This window comes from Ceratotherium simum, chromosome 20 (genome assembly GCF_057802395.1).
Source record: "Ceratotherium simum simum isolate JZ-2026a chromosome 20, ASM5780239v1, whole genome shotgun sequence".
Lineage (NCBI taxonomy): Eukaryota > Metazoa > Chordata > Mammalia > Perissodactyla > Rhinocerotidae > Ceratotherium > Ceratotherium simum.
The window spans coordinates 26692642-26717789 of record NC_141919.1 but is presented as its reverse complement, the minus strand read 5'-3'; the positions used below and the strand labels follow the sequence as shown (position 1 = coordinate 26717789).

Below are 25148 nucleotides of genomic sequence, written 5' to 3'. Positions count from 1 at the left end.
TTGGGATATTCATTCACCTAGCTTCCGCCTTTTGGAGTTGCTGCAGATGGCAACATCCCTCTACTGCAGCCACAGCTCCTGTCAAGTGGTGCTTTCTCTACAGCTCTCTTCTCCAGGTTCCAGTAACCTCTCCAACAGTGGTAATTGCTCCCCCGCTGTTGAAGCCCCAGGGGCCTGCACTATCCTTAGTAGTTTCGCTAAATCCTGATCACACCTTCATAAACAGTCCCTTTATTACACTCTCCTCAAATTACTTGTTCTGAGTGTGCCATCTATTTCTTGCCTGAATTCTGATTGATAGAACTGGAAGGGTGGGCAGCTCTTACCTTGAGGGTCAATGATGGCTGAAGTAAGTTCCTTCACATTAGCGTTCCAGAACTCACAGCTGAAGTTTCTGCCAGGGTGTGGCTTTAGGCGCAGAACACTGGTGACCTGGTAGAGGTCTTCAGAGGTCTTGGTGTGGCTGGTGTTGGCAGGAACACTGACATTTGGCCAAGACACTTCTGCCAGGGGATAACCTTCTGCCTGGCAGGTGATCTCTATCTCATCTGTCCCTGGGACCTTAAGGATGTGAGTGTTTATTTTCTTGTAGGAAGCTGGACAATAGAAAGAAAAAGAAATGTCTTTCTTTTCTGATTCCTGTAGAGCTCTGTACTCAATGCCATGTGAAATGAATAAAATTATCATTATCAATATTAAGTAATAATAGTTTTAAGTTTTTAAACATTTCCTTTGTCCTAGATATCATGCTATTATACACACATTAAGTTATTTAGTTCTTGCAACACAGTAAAAATGGCATTGCTGATATTCCAGATTTTTGTGGGAGGAAACTGAAGATAGAGAGGTTGAATATTTTGCCCAGAGTCACAGGACTAATAACTGGTGGAGCCAATATTTGCACATTGTAAGCTTGATTATAGAGCAACAGTGCTTTACACCACCATACTTGGTGGCTTCATGTATTACTGTAAATAATTTCGCAGTTGGGACTGAGACAGGAGAGAGGATGGATAAATAAAATCACTAGATAACACCCATATCTCACTTTCTTTAGTGTTTTTTCTAATATCTTCAAGAGAAAATTGACTTTCCACTCCCCCCTTTCCTCTGTTCTCTTTGAGATTAGGAGGAAAAAAAATAAAAACCTAGATTCTGCCTAAAATAGTCAACAGTTGGGTATATCTTACTTAGTCAAGAACTGGGAAAGGAGCAGGGGTGAGAGGCTCTAAAACCTGACTCCATCCCCTTAACATATATTATGTCATTTAAACTGCATGAAGTGCCCTATGAGGTAGGTAAAATGCGTATTCCTATTTTGTAAATAAGGAAAAGCTGAAATCTGCGGGGTGGGTGGAGTGCCTTGAACTCATGCCCTTCATGGCCACGGTATTCTGAATTCTGCACTGGAATCATTATAAAAAGATGATTCTCTACGTAATTGCAAAAGTCTAGGGATGGAGCAACATACACAGGAAGAAGGATTTGTTTTCTTAGAGGACTTAAGGGCACTCAGAACTAGCAGAATATAGGAGAATCAGGATCTGAAGCAGCCTACTGAAGGCCTTGAACTGATTAGACGCACCAGTCTCCTTGGAGCCAAATTTTGGTCTACCTCTATCAATCAAACAGTATCTGAAGCATACATTTTGAGTACTCACTTTATCTCTCGTTTTATGTTATCTATCTACACTTATTTTCCCTTGGTTTGATGTCCTCTTATAATCATTTCACCCTATTATATTGTAGTTTATTTCTGTAAGCTCTGGGGTCTTTGTGGGGATGGAGGAGAATAAATGGATTCATAGGTTAAGTGTGTTGTGGGTGAGAGTCTGGCCTGTTCCCTCAGGGTAGCTTGGGACAAGAAGCTGATCTTAGTGGCCAGTTGAGAGGTGATTTCAGGTAGGAGGGCCAGGAATCGGAGCTGGGCTGAGGCTTTGACTTGGGATGTAGAAATGAGGGATCAGAGGAGAGAGATGTTCAACCAAAAGAATCAGCAAGGTTTGGGGAAGGGACAGGAGCCCACATCCTATTTATACAATATTGAAGGTGCCACCACAGCCTCTTTTGTATTTGGGAAGTGGCTGAGGAGGCATCCTTATCAGCAACACACAATGGGGAAGCTGGACTGAGAGTGATATTCTTAGGAAAAGATGAGTAAATTTTAGAATTTCAGAGGTGAAATTGATGCTAAAATTCAACTAGCCCAACTTCCTACTTAATGAGAAATATATTCTGCAGCAACTTTGCTAGATAACTATCTTAATGAACGTTTCACATGTACTTGGAAATAGTGTGTATTCTTCAGCTGTTGAGTGTAAGTTTTATATATGCCACTTAGGTCAAGATGGCTAACTATGTTGTTCAACTCTTCTATTTTCTTTTTTATTTGTTCCACCAGTTATAATAGAGATGAGTTGAAATCTTCAAATGTAATTGTAGATTGGTTTATTTCTCCTTTTAGGTCTGTCAATTATTGTTTTATTTATTTTGAAGCTATATTGTTAGAGATATATTGACATTTAGGATTGTTATGTCTTCCTGTCGAATTGACATTTTTATCATTATGAAATGTCCCTTTTTACCTTTAATAATAGTTCTTTTCTGATATTGTTACCTCCTATATAACTAACTTTTGATTAAATATATCTGTGAATGGAAGCTTCTACTTCCAGAAGCAGTCACTGCCATGATTAGACAAAAGTTAACTCTCCTTGGGAAGACCATCCTTATGCCAATTCAAATTTTGTCTCATTGTAGCTTCAACCCATTCGTACTTGTCTGGTTAGTAAAACAACTATGGTAAGCATAGTAGTTAAGAACGTGGGCTTCAGATTCTGAAAACTTTGACTAGGCGTGAGCCAAGGGCTGGTTACGTGACCTGTCAAGGCCTCAGGTTTCTCATTTATAAAATGGATGCGATAATACTTATCCTTAACAGGGGTGTTAGGATGATTAAATGAGTTAGGCACCTAGAACATAATAAATATTCAATTGGTGTTAGCAATTATTATTGGCTCTTCCATATGATAAGGCAACACTTCATGTATTTGAAGATAACTGGCAAGACTCCATATAGTCTTTTCACGTCTAGGTAAAACGTGCCTGCTTTCTTCCACTGTATCTCGCAGGACACAGTTTTCAGACCCAGTTCCGGATACTGGTCTTTGGATTCAATTTATTTTTGCCAATGTCACACAACCTATATTCCAGATATTATCTAAGCAGCACAAAGTATAGTGTGACTAATTACTTATGCGCTGAGCACACTTTAGGCTCAACACAGGGTTTTAATACAGCCTAAGGTCATAAGATCAATTTTCTTACATAAATGATCTACTGCCCAGCTAGGCTGGCTATAACAGACCCCTTGGCACTTGGAGATTGTCTCCAGGTTGACCCAAGACCATCAATCACCCTTTGTTGGCTCTGAGTCAACAACTACAGTCACGCATCGCTTAATGGTAGGGATACATTCTGAGAAGTGCGTTGTTGGGCAATTTTATCATTGTGTGAACATCACAGAACGTACTTATATAAACCTAAATGATATAGTCTACTACACACCTAGGCTATATGATACTAATCTTATGGGACCACTGTCATATATGTGGTCCATCGTTGACTGAAATGTCGTTATGTGGCACTTGACTGTACTAGTTTCATTCATTTTGTTATAGATCCAGTCAACTATACTATTATTCATCCTACATTTTACCACTTTGTGCACAAGATGTGCACTGTGTGAGTCCAGGACCTGCCTGCCCTCAGATCCATCCTTCAATTTTTCTTCTCTGCTCTATACTGCGGGAAGGCTGACTCCTGTAGGCTGTGTACCCCAGGCTCTTGATAGCCAATAGGGGGCAAGATAGGAAGACTGGAGGGTGAGCATAAGGAGAACTTAGAGCATTTCTCCTCTACGCCCTACGCGTATAATGGCCTCTCCAGCAGCAGCTGCATCTCTTCCCTGGATAGGCCCATTGGGGTTCCAGTGTCTGTCAAGAGACTCTGGCCCCTGGGCTCCCCTGCCTTCCTCCTTTCCCTCCAGCCCAGAGGTGGTGGCAGCTCTCTGCTATTGCAAATCACTAATTTGCTTTCCTGTTCCCTGGTTGGCTTCTCAGTCTCTTCCATCAAAAGAATCACTATTTCCAGATTTCAGTTTCCACTGGATTAAATGGTTTCTGTTTTCCTGATTGTCTCTGACAATCTGATACATGTTACTGGCAACTCTATCATTTCTGAAATAAACTGTACACAGCTACTAGTTCATCTGCTTTATTATCATCATGACAGTAACGAAGGTGAAAAAATGTAGTTTTACATTCCTTGGTCTTAGAGAATTCAGGCAGGTTTCCAGTAATCACTGAAATAATCTTTTAGGATTGCTCCTAGTTCATCTATTAAACGGCCTGGAGGGGAACATTAGGCTAAACAGCTTGTAATTCCCAGGAGCTTTTTCCCCCTTCAAACTTCAGGACATTGTTTTCTTAGCTTTTCTTATTTCCTTCTGTTTCTCCAATGGAGAAAAGACACTGAGAACAGACAGCCCCATCAGTAAGTTCTTTTAGCAAATGCTTTCTCTGGGCCTAGAGGCTAAACCACAGTCATCTTTTCACTGCTGCGTTGCTTCTTTTGGGCTGTTTCCTCCCCATGCCCTTTGTCTTCTCTTCTTAGGGCGAAGGCCATTTCTCTTGTGAGAGAAAATGGAAGCCATACTGCCTCCTTCCTCCACTTGCTGAAGTTGCACTCCTGTCTATCTTGGGCCTTTTTCTTGTTTGAAGTACTTCTGTAAGCCTCAGCCCATGCCGGGTGTTGGCTCTCTCCCATGCCCATTCTCACGCCCTGCCCGGGCCATCAGGCTGGTTCGGCCCTTCTGTTCTTAGTATTTGCTCTGTGCCTGTCTGAGAGCCTTTGCACAGGCCAGTTCTCAGCCCAAGCTCCTCCATGAGATCCCTGGACTCTCCAGGCCTTTCTGGGCTACTGTGCTCTTGTCTTCAGGCACACTTCTTGCCCTTCCTCAGACAGATTACTCACAGCCTATAGTCGCAACCTGGCTTTTCAGAAACTGTAGCCTCTTATTACTACTGTCTCTTCTAGACTCACTATCCAGTCTAGCTAGTATTTTTCCCCCTGTGCTTTTGAAATCAGTTCTCTTTTCACTGTATTTAATACAAACTGTTACCCGAACATCAGAGAAGGTGCTATAAACCCATTGTCTAGGTTTATGCCATAGATCAGGCATTTTAAGGTAAAAGCACTTCCTTCGTCTAGTCCTATTCCATTTAAGCAAATCCTAACTGGGGCCCCAGATTTCCCCTGATTCCTTCAGAGACAAGGTAGAATATTCTTAGGTAATTATCTTCAACTTTTTTTTTTTTTTTTTGGCTTGCATTCCTCCTAAAAGAATTGTGATGCAGTGTGCACCCTCTCACATATTTATTAAGTTGATTCTTTTCAAGTTTTTCGTTAAGTTTCTGTATTGGAAAATATATGTTGCTTAGCATTTTATGAACTTTTATATTTTTAGTAAAACAATTATTTCACTCTTCCATATGTATCCAATGTCATCTAGATATCAAAGAAGGTGTCTTTTATACACACAACCATCCATTGAAAAATACATACAAAAATTCTTCTCTAATGGTCAGAGCTTTGCATTGCTCCTTTTTGTTCCTTGAACCTCAGTTCCCATTCCACTTTTTCTACAGGATTTTATCCTAATGCAACATATATGAAAGCTCTTTTATTGACTATCCTTATGATTCTTTGCAACAACAAAATATGGATAGCTATTGAAATTAATTTTTTTCTTGTGACCATAAGGCTTTAAGTGATCAAAGTTTTCTTCTGCATTGAAATCTAATTTCCATTATTATCAGCACGTGTAAAATAAAAATGTAAAATAGTCTGAATATTGATAATTATTAAACATAAAGATAAAAATTTACTAGAAACGTATCTCTTAATGGGATGAATGGGACTCTTTTTCAATTTGCTCGTGAATCTAAGGATGCCTATAACTTATGGTTGGAATAAGACAAGGTTCAGTATCAATTTTATTTCTATTTTCATTTTTTGTAGCTATAAGAGCTAAAGAATCTTGTTCATATGAATAAGTAGGTGGGAATGGAAGCAGTTTTATTATAGTAATGCCATTTCATTCTTTGAATGTTTTATGACTTATATGGCAAAAATTACTTCATTTTTTATTGTCAGCTATTAACTCTGCTAGAGCCTCTTTCAATTGTGTTAAAACAGAGAATTTGATATTATCTGATTTGAAAAGGATTTGTTAGTTATTACAGTTTGATAAGGTATCAATATTTCCAGTCACTCTTTTGTTTAGCACTATGGAGGTTTTTGTACCCCGGGACAATGTACTATATTCATGATGGGTGAGAGGTGGGCTTTTTCTGAAGTGGGAGAAAGCAATAATAAAAGAGGAAGTATTTTAGGGGAACTCCAAGAGCCTTGCCTGGAAGGCACATTCTCAGGCACACTCAATTTGGGGGAAAAGTGCTTGGGGAAGATGAAGATCTAGAAATTCATTTCCTAAAACTGCGTGTGCCTGTGCATCCCTTACAAAGTCTTTGTGACCCCCATATACCCTAGTTTGAAGACCATTAAGGATTTAAAGAATTAATAATTAAGATTTAAGGAATAAATCTGTTCCACACCTGAGCCATCCCTGGTCTAGGTGGGGAAGCAGGCAGAGTGTCTTCCCAGGAATGAGGGGCAGCCCTCAGCTGGAGAGAAAGAGTGGGATGACTGGCCCTAAATTGCCCAAAGACCCTAGATGCATTATAGCTTTCAAATAGAGATCAACAGACATGGGGGCAGTGATGTAGGACTGCAAATACCCAAGTATGTTAGAAGGTCATGAGAATGTATAAACCTCTTTCTTCCTGTTAATTGAACTCAGATGAACTTCAATGTTCTGGAGTTCCTCCCAGCTGATGCCTGGACGTGGGAAATGCATTAAAGATAGAAGGCAGTTATATCCAGGCTAATAGCTTTCCTGATGACTCATTGATAATTGAGGTATGAGGAGGTCACTGTCCCTATAATAGAGTCTTTTAACCAAATCACTGGACATTCACCACACGCTCAGTTCTTTATGTCCATTATCTCTTTTAATTCTTACAATAATCCTATGTGGTAGGTGCTACTATTACTATCCTTTTACAAATAAGAAAAATGTGAGATTATTAAAGGTGAAATAATCCATTCAAGGTCACAGGTGAAAACAACATTCACCCTTATGTCTAATCTTTCTAGTTTGTCCTTCTTTGTACCAGATCATAAAGTCACATGATTGCTGCCAAGGTCAGTGGTCTTTAGGGACCAAAATACACAGAACTTTCAGAAGACAGAACAGAGCCTTTGAGGCCTAATGGGTGGAATAGGGAGGGGACAGGAAAAAACTGGCATAGTTTAACTCAGAAAGTCAATGAAGGCTGAAATCACAAGCCAAGGAACAGAGCCAAATCTATTCTTTTACAGTTGTTACTTGTCTTTCCTCAATGACTTTTCCCAGAACAAATAAGAACTTTAAGATTCTCTTCAGATTTAGGTTCTTGGCCCAGGTTGTGGTGGAGAGAGCCCTGAACCAGAGGAATGGGGACAGCTGTTGACTTAACTGGGCTCGTCAGGGGCCCCACTTCATTTCTCTGGACTTCAGCTGCTTCATCTGCAATAGATGAGCCTGGAACTAGAGTAGTATTTTCCAAACTTTTTAGACTATAACTCAGTGAGAGAAAACGTTTACACCATGAGCCAATACACACACACACACACACACACACCACATACACCCCTCTGAAATAAGAGTTTCACAAAACCACACTCAGCCCTACTATGTGATGGACTCTGACCTATTCCATTCATTTGGTTTATTCATTTTATTGGGCAAAAATCAGCCACCTGGTTGCTACTCACTAAATTGAGATTAATGGATGGCAAACCATGGTTTAAAAAACTCTGGACTCTGAAAGAGTTGCTTAATAATAAAGTCAGGGTTGTTCCTAGGAAGAATTGTGGATTAGGCAAATTTATCTTTGGTCCCCCCCGCCTTTCAGGGATTCATTTTCCTGGCTTCCTCTAGACCCCTTTTATTCCTGCAACTCCTACTCCTGTATACCATCACCTCAGCTGCTTTATACTCAGATGTCAAAAAATATTTCTGGGCAGATACTTTTGTTTTCTCTAAGGTAGCTCTGTCTCTTTATGACTATCCCCCCAGTTTTTGCTTGAGCTAGCTTTAGTGGGCTTCTCTTACTTGCAGCTAATACAAGTCCTGGGTTGAAGAGATGCCTCCACGGATTCCAGTCCCTGAAGCTACTCACCTTTGACTTTCAGACTCAGGTACTTGTAGTCCCAGGCGACCCCATAGATGATCAGGCAGCGGTACTGCCCCGCATCCCTCACTTGGACTCGGGGGATGTGGAATAAGGCCTTCCCCAGGGGCAGCTGATCCTCCAGTAAAGTGGCTCTTTCACTGTGCAAAGATGTATCATTTTCCGCCTTTTGCAAACTGGCTTTTAAATCTGTGAGTTCCACATGACCTCCAGTGTCAAAATCACACTCCAGGGTCACGTTGCTGCCGTAGTCTACCGTGTACTGTTCCTTAGGGACCGTCACTATGAATAAAGCTGAAGAGAAAACAAGACATTCTCCCATTGTCTGCCTTCACAGTTCAGTTCTGTACAGAGTGGGAGCTGAGGAGACCCGTCCCACCCCCATTTCCCAGGAGATTCCTGTCATTATCTGGGCAATCCCTTGGTCTGCTTTCTGTCCTTTGCCTGATCCAGTTTGGGCAAGAGTGGAATTCTTGAGCCACTGCTCTGAGGTAGTTCTCACCTCTCAACATGCCCCACCTGTGCAGCTGATTGCCCTCCCGCCACCTATTATCCAGGCTCATTTTCTTCATATGGATCAAATTACATTATTGTCTTCCAAATACTCCCTCCTCTCACCAGTGATAGAAATAGAAACAACCATCACTTGTTCTTACTGTATGTTAGGCCTCTGCTAACACATGATCTCATTTAGTCTTCCCAGAGCCATCCTCTTTTTAAAGAATGAAACTAAGACACAGAAAGGTTAAGCAACTTGCCTAAGATTGCACAGTCAGGCTCAGATCCATGTATTGCTAAATCCTGAGTGCCCCTAACCACCAGTGCTCTTAACCACCACATCATACAAACCACCCAGTAGTCTTAACCACCACATCATACAAGCCCACTGTAGAAGCTTCTCCTTTTCTATCAACAAGGGGAAAGAAGACTGGAACTAATATTTAGGGTATTACCTACTATGTGCCAGGCTCTTTATAACTATATCATTTAGTCTTGAAAATATGACCATGAAATATATATTATCATTACTCTTTTATAGTTGAGGAAACTGGCTCCAAGAGGTTCACTGTAGGATATACAGTTAATAAAATTCGCAGCCACTCAGATGTTTCACTTCAATATCTATAGTTTCCACTGAAAGAGTATTTCCCAAAATATGAGGCACGTATCATTAGAAGTATGCAAAATGGTTTTAGATAGGGCAGAATCCAGGCCTAAAGGGAATTGGATTATTCAGAGAGGAATTTATTCCCTTTTCAATTCTACTGCAATCCTTCAAATTATGTGTAACTTGCAACTAGACCCTCACACCTCTAACACTAGCTATTTTTCCTTTTAATAAAACAGGAGGCTCCCAGGTAGATAATGGTATCTGGGTAGAATTTAATAACACCACTTACTCTCATTGTATTTATGTTTGCTCATATCCTCTATTTCCCAGTGCTAGTGATACTGGTCATTCGTTTACCACAGGGATATACCGTTTTATTAAAAAAATAAAGCTGAGTTGATTTAAAGAATTCTATAAAAACAGTTGCATAAAGAGTGGTCAAACATGGCAAAACCAATGAAGGTAGTGGATGCATGAATAAAGTATGAGAAACTGTACAAAATTATGCTGCTTTCAACATAATGAAGGATATTCATTATGACTGAGGTACAGCAAGATCTTGAAGGAGCTTCTGAATCATGACAGATTAGATAGAATGATGTTCAGTAGAACTTGCTTCATTCATTCATTAATTTATTTTTATTTTTTTAAGATTTTATTTATTTATTTTTTCCCTCCAAAGCCCCAGTAGATAGTTGTATGTCATAGCTGCACATCCTTCCAGTTGCTGTATGTGGGACGCGGCCTCAGCATGGCTGGAGAAGCGGTGCGTCGGTGTGCACCCGGGATTCGAACCTGGGCCGCCAGCAGCGGAGCGCACGCACTTAACTGCTAAGCCACGGGGCCAGCCCTCATTCATTAATTTAATCAGTCAAAGCATCCATTCAACAAATATTTGGGGGTGGTGTCTAAGCAGATGCTATTTTAGAAGTTATTTCCATGTAAAACACAATATGGAAAGAGTATAGGATTTAGTGACAGACAAACTTGGGTTCAAATTCTGACTGTATCAGGATTATGAGCCTTTTGATCTTGAACATGTCATTTAACCTCCATGAGTTTCAGCCTCTTTATCTGTAAAGGTACAAGGTTAATAGCTACCTCTCAGGATTGTGGTGACAGCTAGACAAAATGGCACATGTGAAGTGCCTTATTTTGGCAGGCAGTAGGCCATCAGCAAACCTTGGTTGCTTTCTTTTGTACCATGTTTTAATTCTTGGGAAAGTGGTAATCCATACATGGAACGCGTGGCCATTCTTTATTAACCACAATATTTTATTAACTAGGACAGCCCATTCCTGACCACCTTGGGCAACAGATTTCACAGTATAAGTAATTTTGGGTTTTCTGTTGCTTGAATGATTCACATTGCAATTCTCTTCTGACTCAAGTTTTTCCTCTTACTATCCTGCAAGTCTTTGAAGGCAGTGACCAGTTTGAATTTGTTTGAAAGCAGTGACCAGGTTGAGTGCCCAGTCCATACTAAGTTCCAGTTAAGCATTTGGCAAATAAATGACAGAAAGAAGAAGAGGGAGCAAGAAAGGATCAGCCTAACCGTATTCACTTCTGTTTTCCTTTCATCAAACTGCAGCTTGCCCAAGATCGGCAAGGCAAGCACAACTAGAACATTAATGTGCCTTTCCAGCAGAGATCTACGGTACAGAAAGGAGTTACTTTCACCCAGCATCCTTTTGTGCAGGATGGGGGCAGGGGCAGAGCTATAACATGAGTGCCTCTGTGTAAAACAATGCTAATTACACCTGCACCTGCCTGGCCAGGTTGAGAAGACTCTGGGATGATACGTGTGCAGAGAGATGTTGTGCTTCAGAATTTCCTACATGATTCCATTTTTGTGGAATCCACTGAACACTTGTAATAACTCTCACCTGGGTCTCCAGAATAGGACACTCTTAAGGGTAAATCTTTTTATGATGGGAATCGTCTCCAAATACTTGAGTTATTAATTCCCCTTATAACTAAGACAGAGCCACCTGACACCAAATCCATTCCACCCTGAAGAATACTATTTATTTATTAATCCATCAAATATGTGTTAACCATCTTCTGTGTACCAGGTTCAGGAATTTATACTACTTTTACTCTCCTCATACTACTTCTTTCTATTCTTTTATTACAGACAATAGAACAGGAAACAGGGAAGAGAAATGGGGCTTGCAAGGAAGGTTAGTTGCTGAGTCTGCACTATAACAAGAATTAGTTAGAGGACTTGGGTGCAGTCTCTATTGAATTTATAGCAAGTTTATTTACCACAGTTATGCTTTCTTCTCATGAGAGAGAGAACGCCTGTAACTTCCTCTGGAACTCCCCGTAGCATACAGCAGAACTCCCCTCTTTTCTGTCTGGGCCTTTAACAAAAATCCATTTTCTACTTGCTTTTCCCCTCGACCCAGATAGTCTATGGGTCCAGGAGTTGTAGGCATAGAGTATGCTACCTCTCAGGCAGGTGACATTTTCAGCTAATGTTCAAAAGAGGAAAGAGCAATTAGCAATTAGCAAACATGTATGAAGTATCTGAGCAGCTCAGAATAACTGGAAGATTAATTGTTATTTGGTTTAATTTTGCCCTAATTAAAGCTTCTAAGACATGCCAAGCTTTGAGCTTGATTACCCCATATAAAATGAGGAGTTTAGAAAATGCGACACACTTTTGAAATCCTAAAATATTCTTATTTATTGTAAATTACAGAGGAAACCAAAACACTCTTGCAAACAATTCTGAGAAGAGGTTTTTCTCAAGCCTGGCTGCACATTAGAATCACTAAGCAGAGGGCCTCAACCTTGGCTGTCAATCTGGGCAGCTTTTAAAACACATTAATGCCCAGGCCCCACTTCGGATCCTTTAAAATCAAATTCTAGTTCTTTTGTGAGGCCAGCATGAGTTTTTAAAAAAATTTCCCTGGGAGCTTCTAATGTGCAGACAATATTGAAAACCAATGGTTAGAGAAATAAAACACCTGTACTTGCAAACATCTTTTATCATCCTGCCATTCAAAATGTCCTCAGCTTCACCTGGGAGTTAGTTAGGAATGCAGAGTCTCAGGCACTGCCCCAGACCTAGAGAGGCAGAATCTGCATTTTAATAAGGTTGAGGTGATTCACATGCACATGGACTGTTATTGGGAAGTAGAGTAATAGTTAACATTTATTAAACACAATGAGCCAAACAGTGGGGTAAGCTTTACATCATTATCTCATTTGTTGTTCCCCAAACTCTGCAAGGTAGGAGTTACTATCCCCATTTTACAGATGGGGAAACTGAGGCTTAAAGAAGTCATACAACTTGCCCAAGGTCAAAGAGTGGTAGCTCATGAAGTTGGATTTCAAATTCATATCTCTCTATCTTGCAACTGTACTCCTAACAACTCTACAGATATGACTGTATATCCACTGGCATGTATATACTACATCCATGAAACAGATAGGTATACTTTTCAACTTTATGCTAAAAAAAAGAGACACTTGTGTTCTGTTTCATACGCCACATGGTCATTAAATTAAGCTTCAATCTAGCATTGAATTTTTGAAGGTATCAGACAAAGGAGAAAATCGGAAAGTTTTCATGACTACGAAATTAAGCAGACAAAACAGATTTTCCCATTCATTTAGGCCTCTTGACTAAATTAAAAGGTAAAGGACTTGGCCAGGGCATGAAGAATTCATGCATGCAGGTTCTTTAGACAGATTAAAGCAGCTGGATTGAGTAATACTGGAGCCTTTTTGAAAGTTCTTGGGGGAACTTTGCATTTTATTTGCAATCAGACATCAATGAGAGTCAGCACCTGTCACATCTCCAGGAAACACAAAACAAATTATTTGCATTATCTCCCAAGATAGCTTCCTCTTTAAGCTAATTTTATACTTTTTTTCCATTTAACAACAGAAGCTTAAGATTTTCAGACTTTCTACCTAATATACTTGAAGGGGATGAGGGGGGGGGTGCCTGCTGCGCACAGCCACAGTCTTCAGAAAACTCTGGTTCCTGACGTATGTGCTCCTCTTTGTAGGAACACTGCATGGAGACATCTCGTCTCTTAGAAATCCTTTTCCTAACCTGATTTTTCTGCTTTGTATACCTCAGGGGTCAGCAGAAGTCATTTTGGAGGCTGAAGATGGGCTAAATGGAGTGACCCAGGGTGTGGTCCCTGCCCCAGAGTGACCTCAAGCATCACCATGGTCATGTGCCCCCTTGGTTTTTGTCCATCTCTGAAGGATGAAGAAAGAAGGAAACACCAACGAAAGGAGTAAGACTGGAGTAATTTTTTTCTCCAAGACATGACAAAGTGCAAAAATAAATATTTCCCCTTAAATGAATTTGGGTTACAAGATGTCTTAGGTTTTGAAATGAAAATGTAAGAAAAAAAAAGAACTATAACATTACAGTAATCAAAAGAGTGTGATATAAGCGAAAGCGTATATGCATAGATCAATAGAACAGAATGGAGAGTCTAGAAATAGACCCACATGAATATGGCCAATTGATTTTTGACAAAGTTGTAATGGCGATTCAGTGGAGAAAGGATGGTCTATTCAACAAATTGAGCTGGAGCAACTGAACATCCATATGCAAAAAAAAAAAAGAGCCTCAAACTATAGTTCATACTTGGTATGAAGATTAACACAAGATGGATTATAAACCTAAATGTAAAATGTACAACTGTAAAATGTTTAGAAGAAAACATAGAAGAAAATCTTCTAGATCTTGGGTTAGGCAAAGAGTTCTTAGATATGCCACCAAAAGCACAACCCATAAAAGAAAAAATTGATAAATCAGATTTCGTCAAAATTAAAATCTTTGCTCTGCAAAAGACACTGTTAAGAAAATGAAACGATGAGCCACAGACGAGGAGAAAATATTTGCATATCACATATCTGCTAAAGGACTTGTATCCAGAATATATAAAGAATTCTCAAAACTTAATAAGAAAAGAAACAACCCAATTAAAAATGGTCAAATGATTTGAAAAAACACTTCACCAAAGAAGAAATATGAATGGCCAATAGTCAGAAGAACATATGCTTATCATCATTAGATATTAGGGAAATGCAAATTAAACCACAAGGAGCTACTTCTATACACCTATTAGAGTGACTTATAAAAAGAAATGACAAACAACTAGAAGGATGTGCAGCTATGACATACAACTATCTACTGGGGCTTTGGGGGGAAAATAAATAAATAAAATCTTTAAAAAGAAATGACAATGTCAGTACAAAGTGCTGTCAAGACTGTGGGACAATTGGAACTCTCATACTTTGCTAATGAGAGTGCAAAAATGGTGTAGACATTGTGGAAACGTTTGATGATTTCTTAAAAAGTTAAAAATATACTTACCATATGACCCAGCAATCCCACTGCTAGGTATTTACCCAAGTGAAATGAAAACCATGTTCCCACAAAAACCTCTATACAAATGTTTATTGCAACTTTATTTGTAATTGCCAAAAATAGGAAACAACCAAAAAGTCCCTCAACTGGGGAATGAATAAACAAAATGTGGTACATACATACAGTGGAATACTACTAAACAACAAAAAGGAATGAACTATTGATACATGCAACAATATAGATAAATCTCAAATGCATTATGCTGAGTGAAAGAAGCCAGACAAAAAGAGCAACTAATGAATGATCCTATTTATATGACGTTCTGGAAAAGTTAAAACTATAGGACAGAGAATAGATCAATGGGTACCTGGGCTTAAGAGTTAGGGGAGAGGTTTTTGTTTGACGGGTGTTGGAACTGTTCTAGATTTTGACTGTGGTGTGGTTGTATGACTATGCATTTGTCAAAATTCATAGATGTTTTTATGAAAAAGAGTAAATTTTGCTGTATGTCAATTTCAAAATGAGAACATATTTAAAAAATGAAATGAAAATGTTTTCCACTAATTTTTCACTTCAAGCTTTAAATTATTTTATAGATAACACAGTAGAGCATCTACAGAACATACAAGTAAGGAAAGAGTTCATGATTAACAGTTTACTTGAGTCATACTCAGACTCAATTTTCATCACAGTCCTTAGGAGATACCCATTTTTTTCAAGCGTTAATTCAGAAAAAAAAATTAAGATTACTGCAACATCCATCAATAGAGGACTGGTTAAATAAATAGCATGTCCAATGAAATATATACAGAGCCACATAAAAGTGAGGGATATCTGTATTTGCTGATTTGGAAAACATATACTTACTAAGTGCTTACTAAAATTTCTTTTACTGAAAAAAAGGGCAGATAGGATAGAGCTATGGGGAGTGTTTTGGGGAGGGTGTTATTGAGCTGGGGCACGTGAGGAGTTTCTGGAGAGGCTGGCACAGTTCTATTTCTTGACCTGGGTGGTTACAAAAGTGTTTACCTTACAGTAACATGATGCTTTACGTTTGTTTCAAGTGGTTTTCTGTATCTTTTGTATATTTTATATTTTACAACACAAAGGTATATTTTACAACAGAAAGGTTTAAATGCAAAAAGAAATTTTTAAATATTGAATTAAGTAAAATGAACATCTGTGAACTCATCACCCACGCCAAGAACTAGAACATTACTAATGACGTGTATCTACTGGCTCCACCAGAGGAAATCACCATCCTGAATATTGTGTTTATCAATCTCTTGCTATTTTTTAGCTTTATATTAAAAATACATACGCCTAAGCAATGTATTGTTTATAAAAAGGACATTGTGCTATGTATTGTCTTCTGTGCTTGACTTTTTGTTTTTTACTCAACATTATGCTATATAACATTATGCTACTAAGATTCTTAGACGTAGTTGCATGTTTTTGTAATTAATTTATTGGCATGCTGTATAATATTCCCTTTTGCTAATATACCACAGTGTATGTATTCGCCCATTAATGGGCATTTGGGTTTTGTTTTTTTGAAATGACTAACAATGCTGCTATAAGCGTTATTTGTGTGTGTGTGTGAGGAAGATCAGCCTGGAGCTAACATCTGCCAATCCTCCTCTTTTTAGCTGAGGAAGACTGGCCCTGGGCTAACATCTGTGCCCATCTTCCTCCACTTTATATGGGACACCGCCACAGCACGGCAGGACAAGCGGTGCATCGGTGCACGCCCGGGATCCGAACCCGGGGCCGCCAGCAGCGGAGCGCGTGCACTTAACCGCTATTGCCACAGGCCGGCCCCTATAAGAATTATTTTTAAAATTTAAAAATAGAAATTTACACAGAGAGGTAATAAGGAATCATATTGATCCAATTTATATATCTTTTTGTTTTCTTTTCAATGAAGAGTGCAGGTCTAGGGATGCACAAGGGCAATGAGGGAAGTGAAGTCATCAGTCTAGCCACCCTGATAGCCAGGGCTCTCCTTGGGCACTGGATGCTCTCATATGCTTTTGAAAGGATTCTTATATTTAAAAAAATTATATTTTTTAATACTAGTAATACTTCTTGCTGATTGCTTTTAATATACAAGTAAATGCATACTTCTTGTAAAAAGAAAACAACAAACCCAAACCTAGTAAGCATAATGGATAAGATTGTGCTTTTTACCCCCATCCTAGATCTCTTCCCTTCCCCAGAAGGGGACTCTAATCAGTCCTCAGATTCTTTAGTTTTCTTTTCTTTCTTTCTCAGGAAGCCTCTATAAGAAACCTTTGAAATGAAAACTCTTTAATTAGGGAGGTGTGAAATGATAAGACAAAAAAAAACGTGCAGAAAAGGTGTTCTAACTTAGACAAATATTTAATATTTGTTTGAACTGGTATTATCTGCATAGTGTATGGTGGAAAGCAGAGAAGAATTCCAAGTTTGTGGAGAAAGCAAAAATACAGTATGTTTATAGTTTCCTTTTGGTTAATTCATAAACATAATTCATCATACCTATTTTTTGGTTTTGTGAATGTACAGAATAAACAATATATGTCCATAATCAAACTTAACTCCAAAAATGCATTCCAAAGTGGGAAGGTTAGGGATCGTCTGCCTTATTTGACGACCGTCATCACTGGAGCATGGTAAGGTAGAAAGGACATTAGCTTTGTAGGAAGCTTGCCCATGCCACCTAGTAACTATGTAATCTTGGGTAAATTAAATAAAGTTTCTGAGTCTCAGTTTCCTCAACCTGCCAAATGGTTATTGTGAAGATGAAATGAGATAACCTACGTAAATTGCCTAGCACAGTATTTGGTGTGGACTCAGTCCTCAGTAAATGTACATTCTCGTCCCTACACCCTGTTGCTGTCCCTGATAGTGCTTGTCTTCATTGCCTTGTACTGCTTCTCTTAGAAGGAAAGATACTTTCTCTGTAGAAAGATCCAGTGAGGGCTAAAAAATGCTGCCCCTTGTTAGTAACTCACTCCTTTCCTAAGAAAAAAGGCAAAAAACAAAAACAAAACCAAAAAAACAGGGTCTCAGTGTTTTTAAACTGCAAACCCACAGAGGCTGCACAATTCCCAAGGTTTCTCCTAGAGCCCCCAGTCAGGGAACGGGGAGTGGCAGCTTTGGACCCTTCTTTTGACCCTCTGTTTTCTTGTCTCTTTATGGAAACGTGAAGCTCTTTGGTAGCAAGGAGGCGTTTGCCCCTTTCAATGTCTCTAAAATCCCAGCTAGGCAGAGTCCCTTAGAAAGGAAACATGAAGGGTTCCTTCAGCTGGCACTGCAGGAGCAGGGCTAGAGTAAGCAGAATATTGGGGTCTCTCCAAGGATGGCCCCAAGTCGACGTTTCCAGTACCAGACCTGGCTGGGCAGCCCAAGGGAGGGGGAGGAATGTGACTGGGTAAAGAGCAGTTTGGGACCACCTGGAAGGGAGAGAAAAGCTCTTCAAAAGGATCTCAGTGCCCAAGAAGCTATTCTTTCTCTATCAAAGGCAGAATGTTGAATGATTTCCCATGGGATTCGGGCTGCTATCATCAGGGACCTAATCTCCTGTGCCCACCTCTGTCTTCCTCTCTGACCTTCTGATGTTCCCCCAAAATAATGCCCTCATGGTCCTGACTGCACACGCAAATATTCTGAACTACCTTTCCCAGGAAAGCAACAAACTCTGAAACTACTTTCCTTCCTGCCCACCCACACCCTCCAGAGAACTCCGTTCTTCAAAATCCAAAGGCATAGCCTTAAGGTTCATTATTCCTTTAGAGGATAGAAAGACTGATTTTGCAGTTAAGTAATCCACATTAATGCAAGAATGACCAATGGCTGTTACTGTTGCTTTTTAAAAGAGGAACTCAAACGAATATTTAATAATCAGCAGAATGTCTGCAGGAAACTCTTTAGAGTAATGGAGTCCTTTAGGTGTCCCCCCGACCTTTGTCTCCTTACTCTCCCAGCTAGAAGAGAAGGGGACAGCTGCTTTGCATCTCACCTTTCAGGACACTCAATCCCCGCCCTCTTGCATCAGTTCAGGGGTGCGTGGTCTGAGTGGTCATGTCTTCTTGTCACTACCTTTATTGGAGAGTGGGGATAGATGGGCTAATATTCTCGGTCCCTGTTTCTGTAAGACAGGGACGTGGGTGTGCACAAGCCACACCCTAGGCACTATTCTTTTTGCTGTGCTTGTAATTGCCAGTATTCACACTTCCTCTCAAAGAAAGCCATCAGCCTGAGGACCACATTCTCATCATTGACTTCAGCTAGGCGCCGTCCCCTACTTCTCTCTCTCAGACCCCTCCGTTTGTGCTTTCTTACCTGCTGTCTGACAAAGCTGCATTCCCAGGCTCACAAGTAGCAGGAGGAGGAACATGTTCTGTGCCGGATCTGAAACAGACAATTGAAAGTATCAGGGCCTTCTGTAGTTTTGCTGGGTCTCATGATTTGGTGATTTCCTCACTCCTGAAAACAGGGAAATGACTCGTAAACAAATCTTTTGGGGAAGCATTGAACCGTGGTGGAGTGGAGCTGGGAAGACAAATTATAGATTGATTGTCTGGAGGAGAGGAGAGATAGGGTAAGAGAAAGCAAGGCGCTCTTTATCAATCCGGATTAGAAGCTCTTCTTTCTTTTCTAATAGCCTTTTCTGAATATGAACCAGTCCTCACAAGTCACCCACACAGGTGGTTATCTGTACCTCTTTGTCTCTCTCATGAAGCCTTCCACAGTTTTCTCAGTAGCAGGCCCTTGAAAACCAATCTTGTTTGTCAAATGAATAATGCACACCATCTTTTGCAGCTGGGCTGGAACTCTGGGAGTCAGACCCTTGAGGATAGTGCTCTGTAGAACAGAACTAGATTTTCAATAAGTGCTTGATAGTTGACTGAGCAAGTAAAGTAGTCAAGCTCTTTTGAGTGCTGTGATTGAGTTTGCCCATCATCTGAACTACCTGTTACTAAGAGGTTTAGACAGGGAGAGCAGTGAACTGGCTCCTTTCAATGAGTGCCAAACCTTGGTCCTGCTCCACCTTCCATGCTTCCATCATTGCTCAAAGGCTTTCTCCCACCTGAGGACTTCTCATGGTTGAAGACGAAAGGGACAGGACACATGAGTGTCAGTTATTTTGCCCTCAAAGGGCCTTTCAAAATTTTATTAGCCGTGGAACCATTTCTTCAAGGGAAATAAGTTGGAGCCATACATCTATATCAGTTAAAAGCAGAGCTGCTCTGAGTATAACGGAAAGGCAGGGGAAGATTTGGATTAAAAGAAGGACATGATCTCTTTACATCTTTAAAAAAGGACTCAGCTTTGGTGTAGATGATAGACTATTGTTGGGAAGGAGATTGGATTGGGCAAGATTAAAAGCAGGGCTATCAGTGAGGAATGTTTCCACAGAGATGATGGTAGTTTGGATTAGAGTGGTGGGGCTAGTGGAGGTGAGAAGTGGTCTGTTGAGGGTTACATATCTATACACTTCTTTTCTTTGTCTTTTAAATTTATTAAATTTTTTTCAACAGCTTTATTGAAGTATAATTGACATACAATAGAGGATTATATATGTGTGTATATACATATGTATTTAAAACAGACAATTCAGTGGTACAATTCAGTGGTTTTTAGTATATTCACAGAATTGTGCAACCCACACCCCTATCTAATTTTGGATCATTTTCATCACCCCAAAAAGGAACCCCATACTCATTAGCAGAAACTCCCAATTCCCCTTTCTTCTTCCCCTAGTCCCTGGCAATCACTAATCTACATTTTGCCTCTGTCAATTTGCTTATTCTGGATATTTCATATAAATGGAGTCATACAATATGCGGTCTTTTATGTCTAGCTTCTTCTACTGAGCATAAAATTTTCAAGATTCATCTACGTGGTAGCACATATCGGTACTTCATTTCTTTTTATGATTGAATAATATTCCATTGTATGAATGTACCACATCTTGTTTATCCATTCATCAATTGATGGACATTTGGGTTGTTACCATTTGTTGGCTATTATGAATAATGCTGCTGTGAATATTCATATACAAGTTTTTGTGTAGACATGTTTCCAGTTCTCTTGGGTATATATGTAGGAATGGAATTGCTTGGTTAATTGGTAACTCTATGTTTAACTTTTTTTTTTTTTTTTTGGTGAGGAGATCAGCCCTGTGCTAACATGTGCCAATCCTCCTCTTTTTTTGCTGAGTGAGACTGGCCCTGGGCTAACATCCCTGCCCATCTTCCTCCACTTTATATGGGACGCCACCACAGCATGGCTTGCCAAGCAGTGCGTCGGTGCGCGCCTGGGATCTGAACCGGTGTGTTTGGCGAACCCCGGGCCGCCACAGCAGAGCGTGTGCACTTAACCGCTTGTGCCACTGGGCCGGCCCCTATGTTTAACTTTTTGAGAAACTGCCAAACTGTTTATCAAATATATGATTTGCAAATACTTTATCAGATTCTGCAGTTTTTTTTTGTTTCTTGATAGTGTCCTTTGAAGCACAAATTTTTTAATTTAACTTAATTTTAAAGCACAGATTAATTTTGATGAAATCCAATTTATCTATTTTCTCTTTTATTGCTTGTGCTTTAGGTGTCATATCTAAGAAACCATTGCCTAATCCAAGATCACAAAAACTTACATCTATGTTTTCTTCTGAGAATTTCATAGCTTTAGTTCTTATATTTGGGTCTTGGATAGATTTTGAGTTAATTTTTGTATTTGATATGAAGTAAGGCTCCAGATTTGTTCTTTTGCACATAGACATCCAGTTGTCCTTGCACAATTTGTTGAAAAGACTATTCTTTCTTCATTGAATTGTCTTGGTACCCTTACCAAAAATCGATCGACCATAGATGTATGGGTCTATTTCTGGACACTCAATTCTATTCCATTGAACTATATGTCTATCCTATGTTAGTACCACAGACTATTGATTACGGTAGCTTTGTGGTAAGTTTTGAAATTGGGAAATGTGAGTCCTTCAATCTTGTTTTTCTTTTTCAAGTTTTTTGTTTTTGCATGTGGCTGTTCTGGCTCCTTTGCATTTCCATATGAATTTTAGGATCAATTTGTCCATTTCCACAAAAAAAGACCACTGGAATTTTGATAGGGTTGCATCTTAATAATATTGTGTTCCAGTTCATGAACACAGTGTGTCTTTCCATTTATTGAGATCCTCTCTATTTTCAAAGAAGACCCACTGGGAATTGCTGATAGTTTGACAAAAATAGAGAAATCCAGGAAAATTTCTAGGTTTAGGGCTTGAGTCCCTAGGGCAAAGGAGGTGCTATTTATTAAAATGGAGAGGACTGAGAGAGAAGCAGATTAGGGAGCAGAAATCAAGAGTTGTGTTTGGATTATGTTTGGTTTGAGGTGCCTATTAGACAACTAAGTGAAGATGTTTAGTAGGCAGTTGGATACCAGGTGGTCCAGAGTTTGGGGTAGAAATATAAATTTGGGAGTCATCAGTGTTAGAGTGTTACTTAAGCCATGAGACTGCATGACATCAAATAAAGAGAGATAGAGAAGAGAAAGTGTTGAAGGACTGAGATGTGGGGCATTCCAACATTTATCAATCTTTGAGAAGGGAGGGCACTAGCAATGATGACTGAAAGGAAGAGTAAAAAGGCAAATTATTGTCTTAATGTTGTCTGTATTCTGACGCTTTGACATCTGGGGACATGCTGACCCTGGAGGGACAGCCCCTCCCAGGATTAACCAATTCCTAGAGATAGTAAACAATTCATCCATGAGTGTGCCTTTCAAATGCAAACCAACCAATCCAGAACCCACACCCCCAACCATCTCCTTTATTGAGCTCTCACACTTCTGGCCACTATCGATCTGCCTTAATCACCCCAGGGCCAGGTGCCAGACAACTAGGGAGAGTCCCTCCATCCCAGAGCCCGCTGAAATTATTCAAACTAGCCATTTCTAAGCCCGCTTAACCTGCCTCAGCCATTTCTTCCTTCAGAAACCACAATGAAGTCTCTTGCCTACATTTTCCCCTTCTCTGTCTGTCTCCTGTATGACCCTGGTGCTTCCCTGTGTGGCCCCCTGTGGTGTGGTGTGTCCCCTTCTCTTGGGATCTGTGAGCATGACAAACTATTTTTTCAATGGCAGTCATCTCCTGATCTGTTGGCCTCACCATACCCTAAATGACAATAAAACCTAGAGTATAAAACACAGTGCTACAAGGAGGGAGTGATCAGTTGAGTCAAATGCTCCTGAGAGGTGGATTCGCAGTATGGAGGTCATGGATGACCCTGATAAGCACGGCATCAGTGCATCTGGTGCAGATGAAAACCTGTGTGGATTCAAGAAAAATAGGAAGTAAGGATGTGGAGATAACAGAATATAGGCAACTCTTTAGAGAAGAGTGCTATAAAAGGGACAAGAGAAATAAGACAGTAGTTAGAAGGGAATGTGAAGTCCACAGTGGGCTGCATTCTTGGTTTTATTTTAGAGAAGGAGATGTTACAGCAGATAACAGCTAGGAACAGAATCAAATGCTTTCCACAGGGAAATACTCAAGGCACACCTTAGCTAGACTTGAAAACCCTCTTCCTTATCAAAAATGCAAACCTATCCAGAAAAGGTATCATCTTACGCTGCATCTGCAGGCCTGGCACATGCGCAGCATTCTTATTTCTAGAGCACAAGAAGATAGCATGTAACATGTAGTTCTGGCAACAGAAAGGACTCCTAGTTCACCCACCACTGTCTTTAACTTCCCCTTCTTCCTTGCCCATCCAAGGGGACTTTCCTTGCACACTGCCTCCTTGAGCCAGCTGAGAGACAGACACTGGTATAAAGGTACTTTCCAATCAGAAGTCTTCTTTCTTCTAGGAATAATATGCCCCATGCAATGGTTAAGAGCTCAAGCTCTAAAGTCAGACAGATCTGAGTTCAAATCCTGAGTCTATAAATTATTAGCCTCTAAGACCTTGGGTAGTAACTCTTTGTGCCCCATTTTCCTATAATGCTAATAATAATAACACCCACTTCAAGCCAGAATCTTGGGTGTCATCGTAAACCTACTCATCTCCCATCTTGCAAATCCAGTCCATCCCCTAGTCCTGTTAATTCTACTTCTTGGATTCTTCTTGAATGATGCCTCTTCTTTCCACCACCCCACTGCTATTGCCTTAATTCAGCTTTTTGTCATTTCTCCTTATACCATAGCAGAGCCTCCTCACTGCCATTTTAACTTCTACTCTTGCTTCCCTCTGCTCTATCCTCTACTTGTTGAGATGGAGGATACAAACCTTGGCATCATCCTCACCTCCTTTCTTCTCTCATCTGCACGTGATTCATTAACAAATCCTATAGGCCCTTCCTTCAAATATATCCAGAATCTGACCACTTCTCACTGCTTCCATATCAGCCTGAGCCATTATCATCTCTCGTGAAAACTGCACTAGCCAGATAACTGGACTCTATGATTCTAACCTTGCTTTCCTACAGTTGATTCTCAACACAGCAGCCAGAACAATTCTGTAAAAATATGAGTCAAATCATGTCTGCTCAAAACTTTTGGTGGCTCAACATTTCACTGAGAGTAAAATCATAAATCCTTCCAATAATCCAGGCAAGAAGGACGTCTATCTTGAGCCCCATGCTTTAGAGGATGCGCTATAGCCATGCCCCTCCCTGCAGTGTGAAGTGTTTGCAGGGCCAAGAGGTGTCATCTGGAGCCCTGGACCTCCCCCAACTACCCATCACAATCTGGTCCATAGGACACTGGAATTCCCTGCCCAATGGCCCTAAGCCCACTTCCAAGTCTGTGCAACTTCTTCCCCAGATCCATCCCCCCAAGGGCAGACCTTGCTGCCAGTGTGCCATCCCTGCACCTGCACTGAATACTTTCCTTGCTCTTTCTGGTGAGACTACTTTATGTAAAATTACAACAGCGCCACCCCTCCAGCATTCCCAATTCTCCTTATCTGTCTCTCTTTTCCAAAGCATTTCTTACCATTTAACATACCATATAACGTACTTGTTTATTGTATTATTGCCTGCCATCTTCCTTAAGACTATAATCACCACAAGGACAGGGATCTTTGTTTTGCTTACTACTATGACCTCAGCCCTAGAACAGTGTCTGGCAGTAAGTAGGCACTCAGTTAGTATTTGTTGACTGAATTATCCCTTTACCTAGCAGGCAGAACAGTCTCCTAAATACTGAATAATCAAATCTGACCATGTCTATCCTGCTTAAAAGACTTCAATAACTTTCATTATTTACAAGATAAAGTTCTCCCTAGTATGGCCTAGTATAGTATGGCCAGATCTTCCCTGATCTGGTCCCTCTTGCCGCAGCAGCTGA

The 25148-nt window shown here is 40.2% G+C and overlaps 1 protein-coding gene across 1 annotated transcript in view; it reads right to left on the bottom strand.

The window, feature by feature from the left end:
* The window catches only part of PDCD1LG2 (programmed cell death 1 ligand 2), a 43847-nt gene extending 24636 nt beyond the window's left edge, over window positions 1-19211 (bottom strand). Inside the window, exons 1-3 of the mRNA XM_014792459.2 lie at window positions 19142-19211; window positions 8346-8651; window positions 327-596 (exon numbers count right to left, since the gene is read on the bottom strand). Of these exons, the coding sequence (XP_014647945.1) occupies window positions 327-596; window positions 8346-8651; window positions 19142-19196 (631 nt within the window). The 5' untranslated portion in view covers window positions 19197-19211. The remainder of the gene's footprint in view (window positions 1-326; window positions 597-8345; window positions 8652-19141) is intronic.
* Between the last annotated feature and the right edge of the window lie 5937 nt (window positions 19212-25148).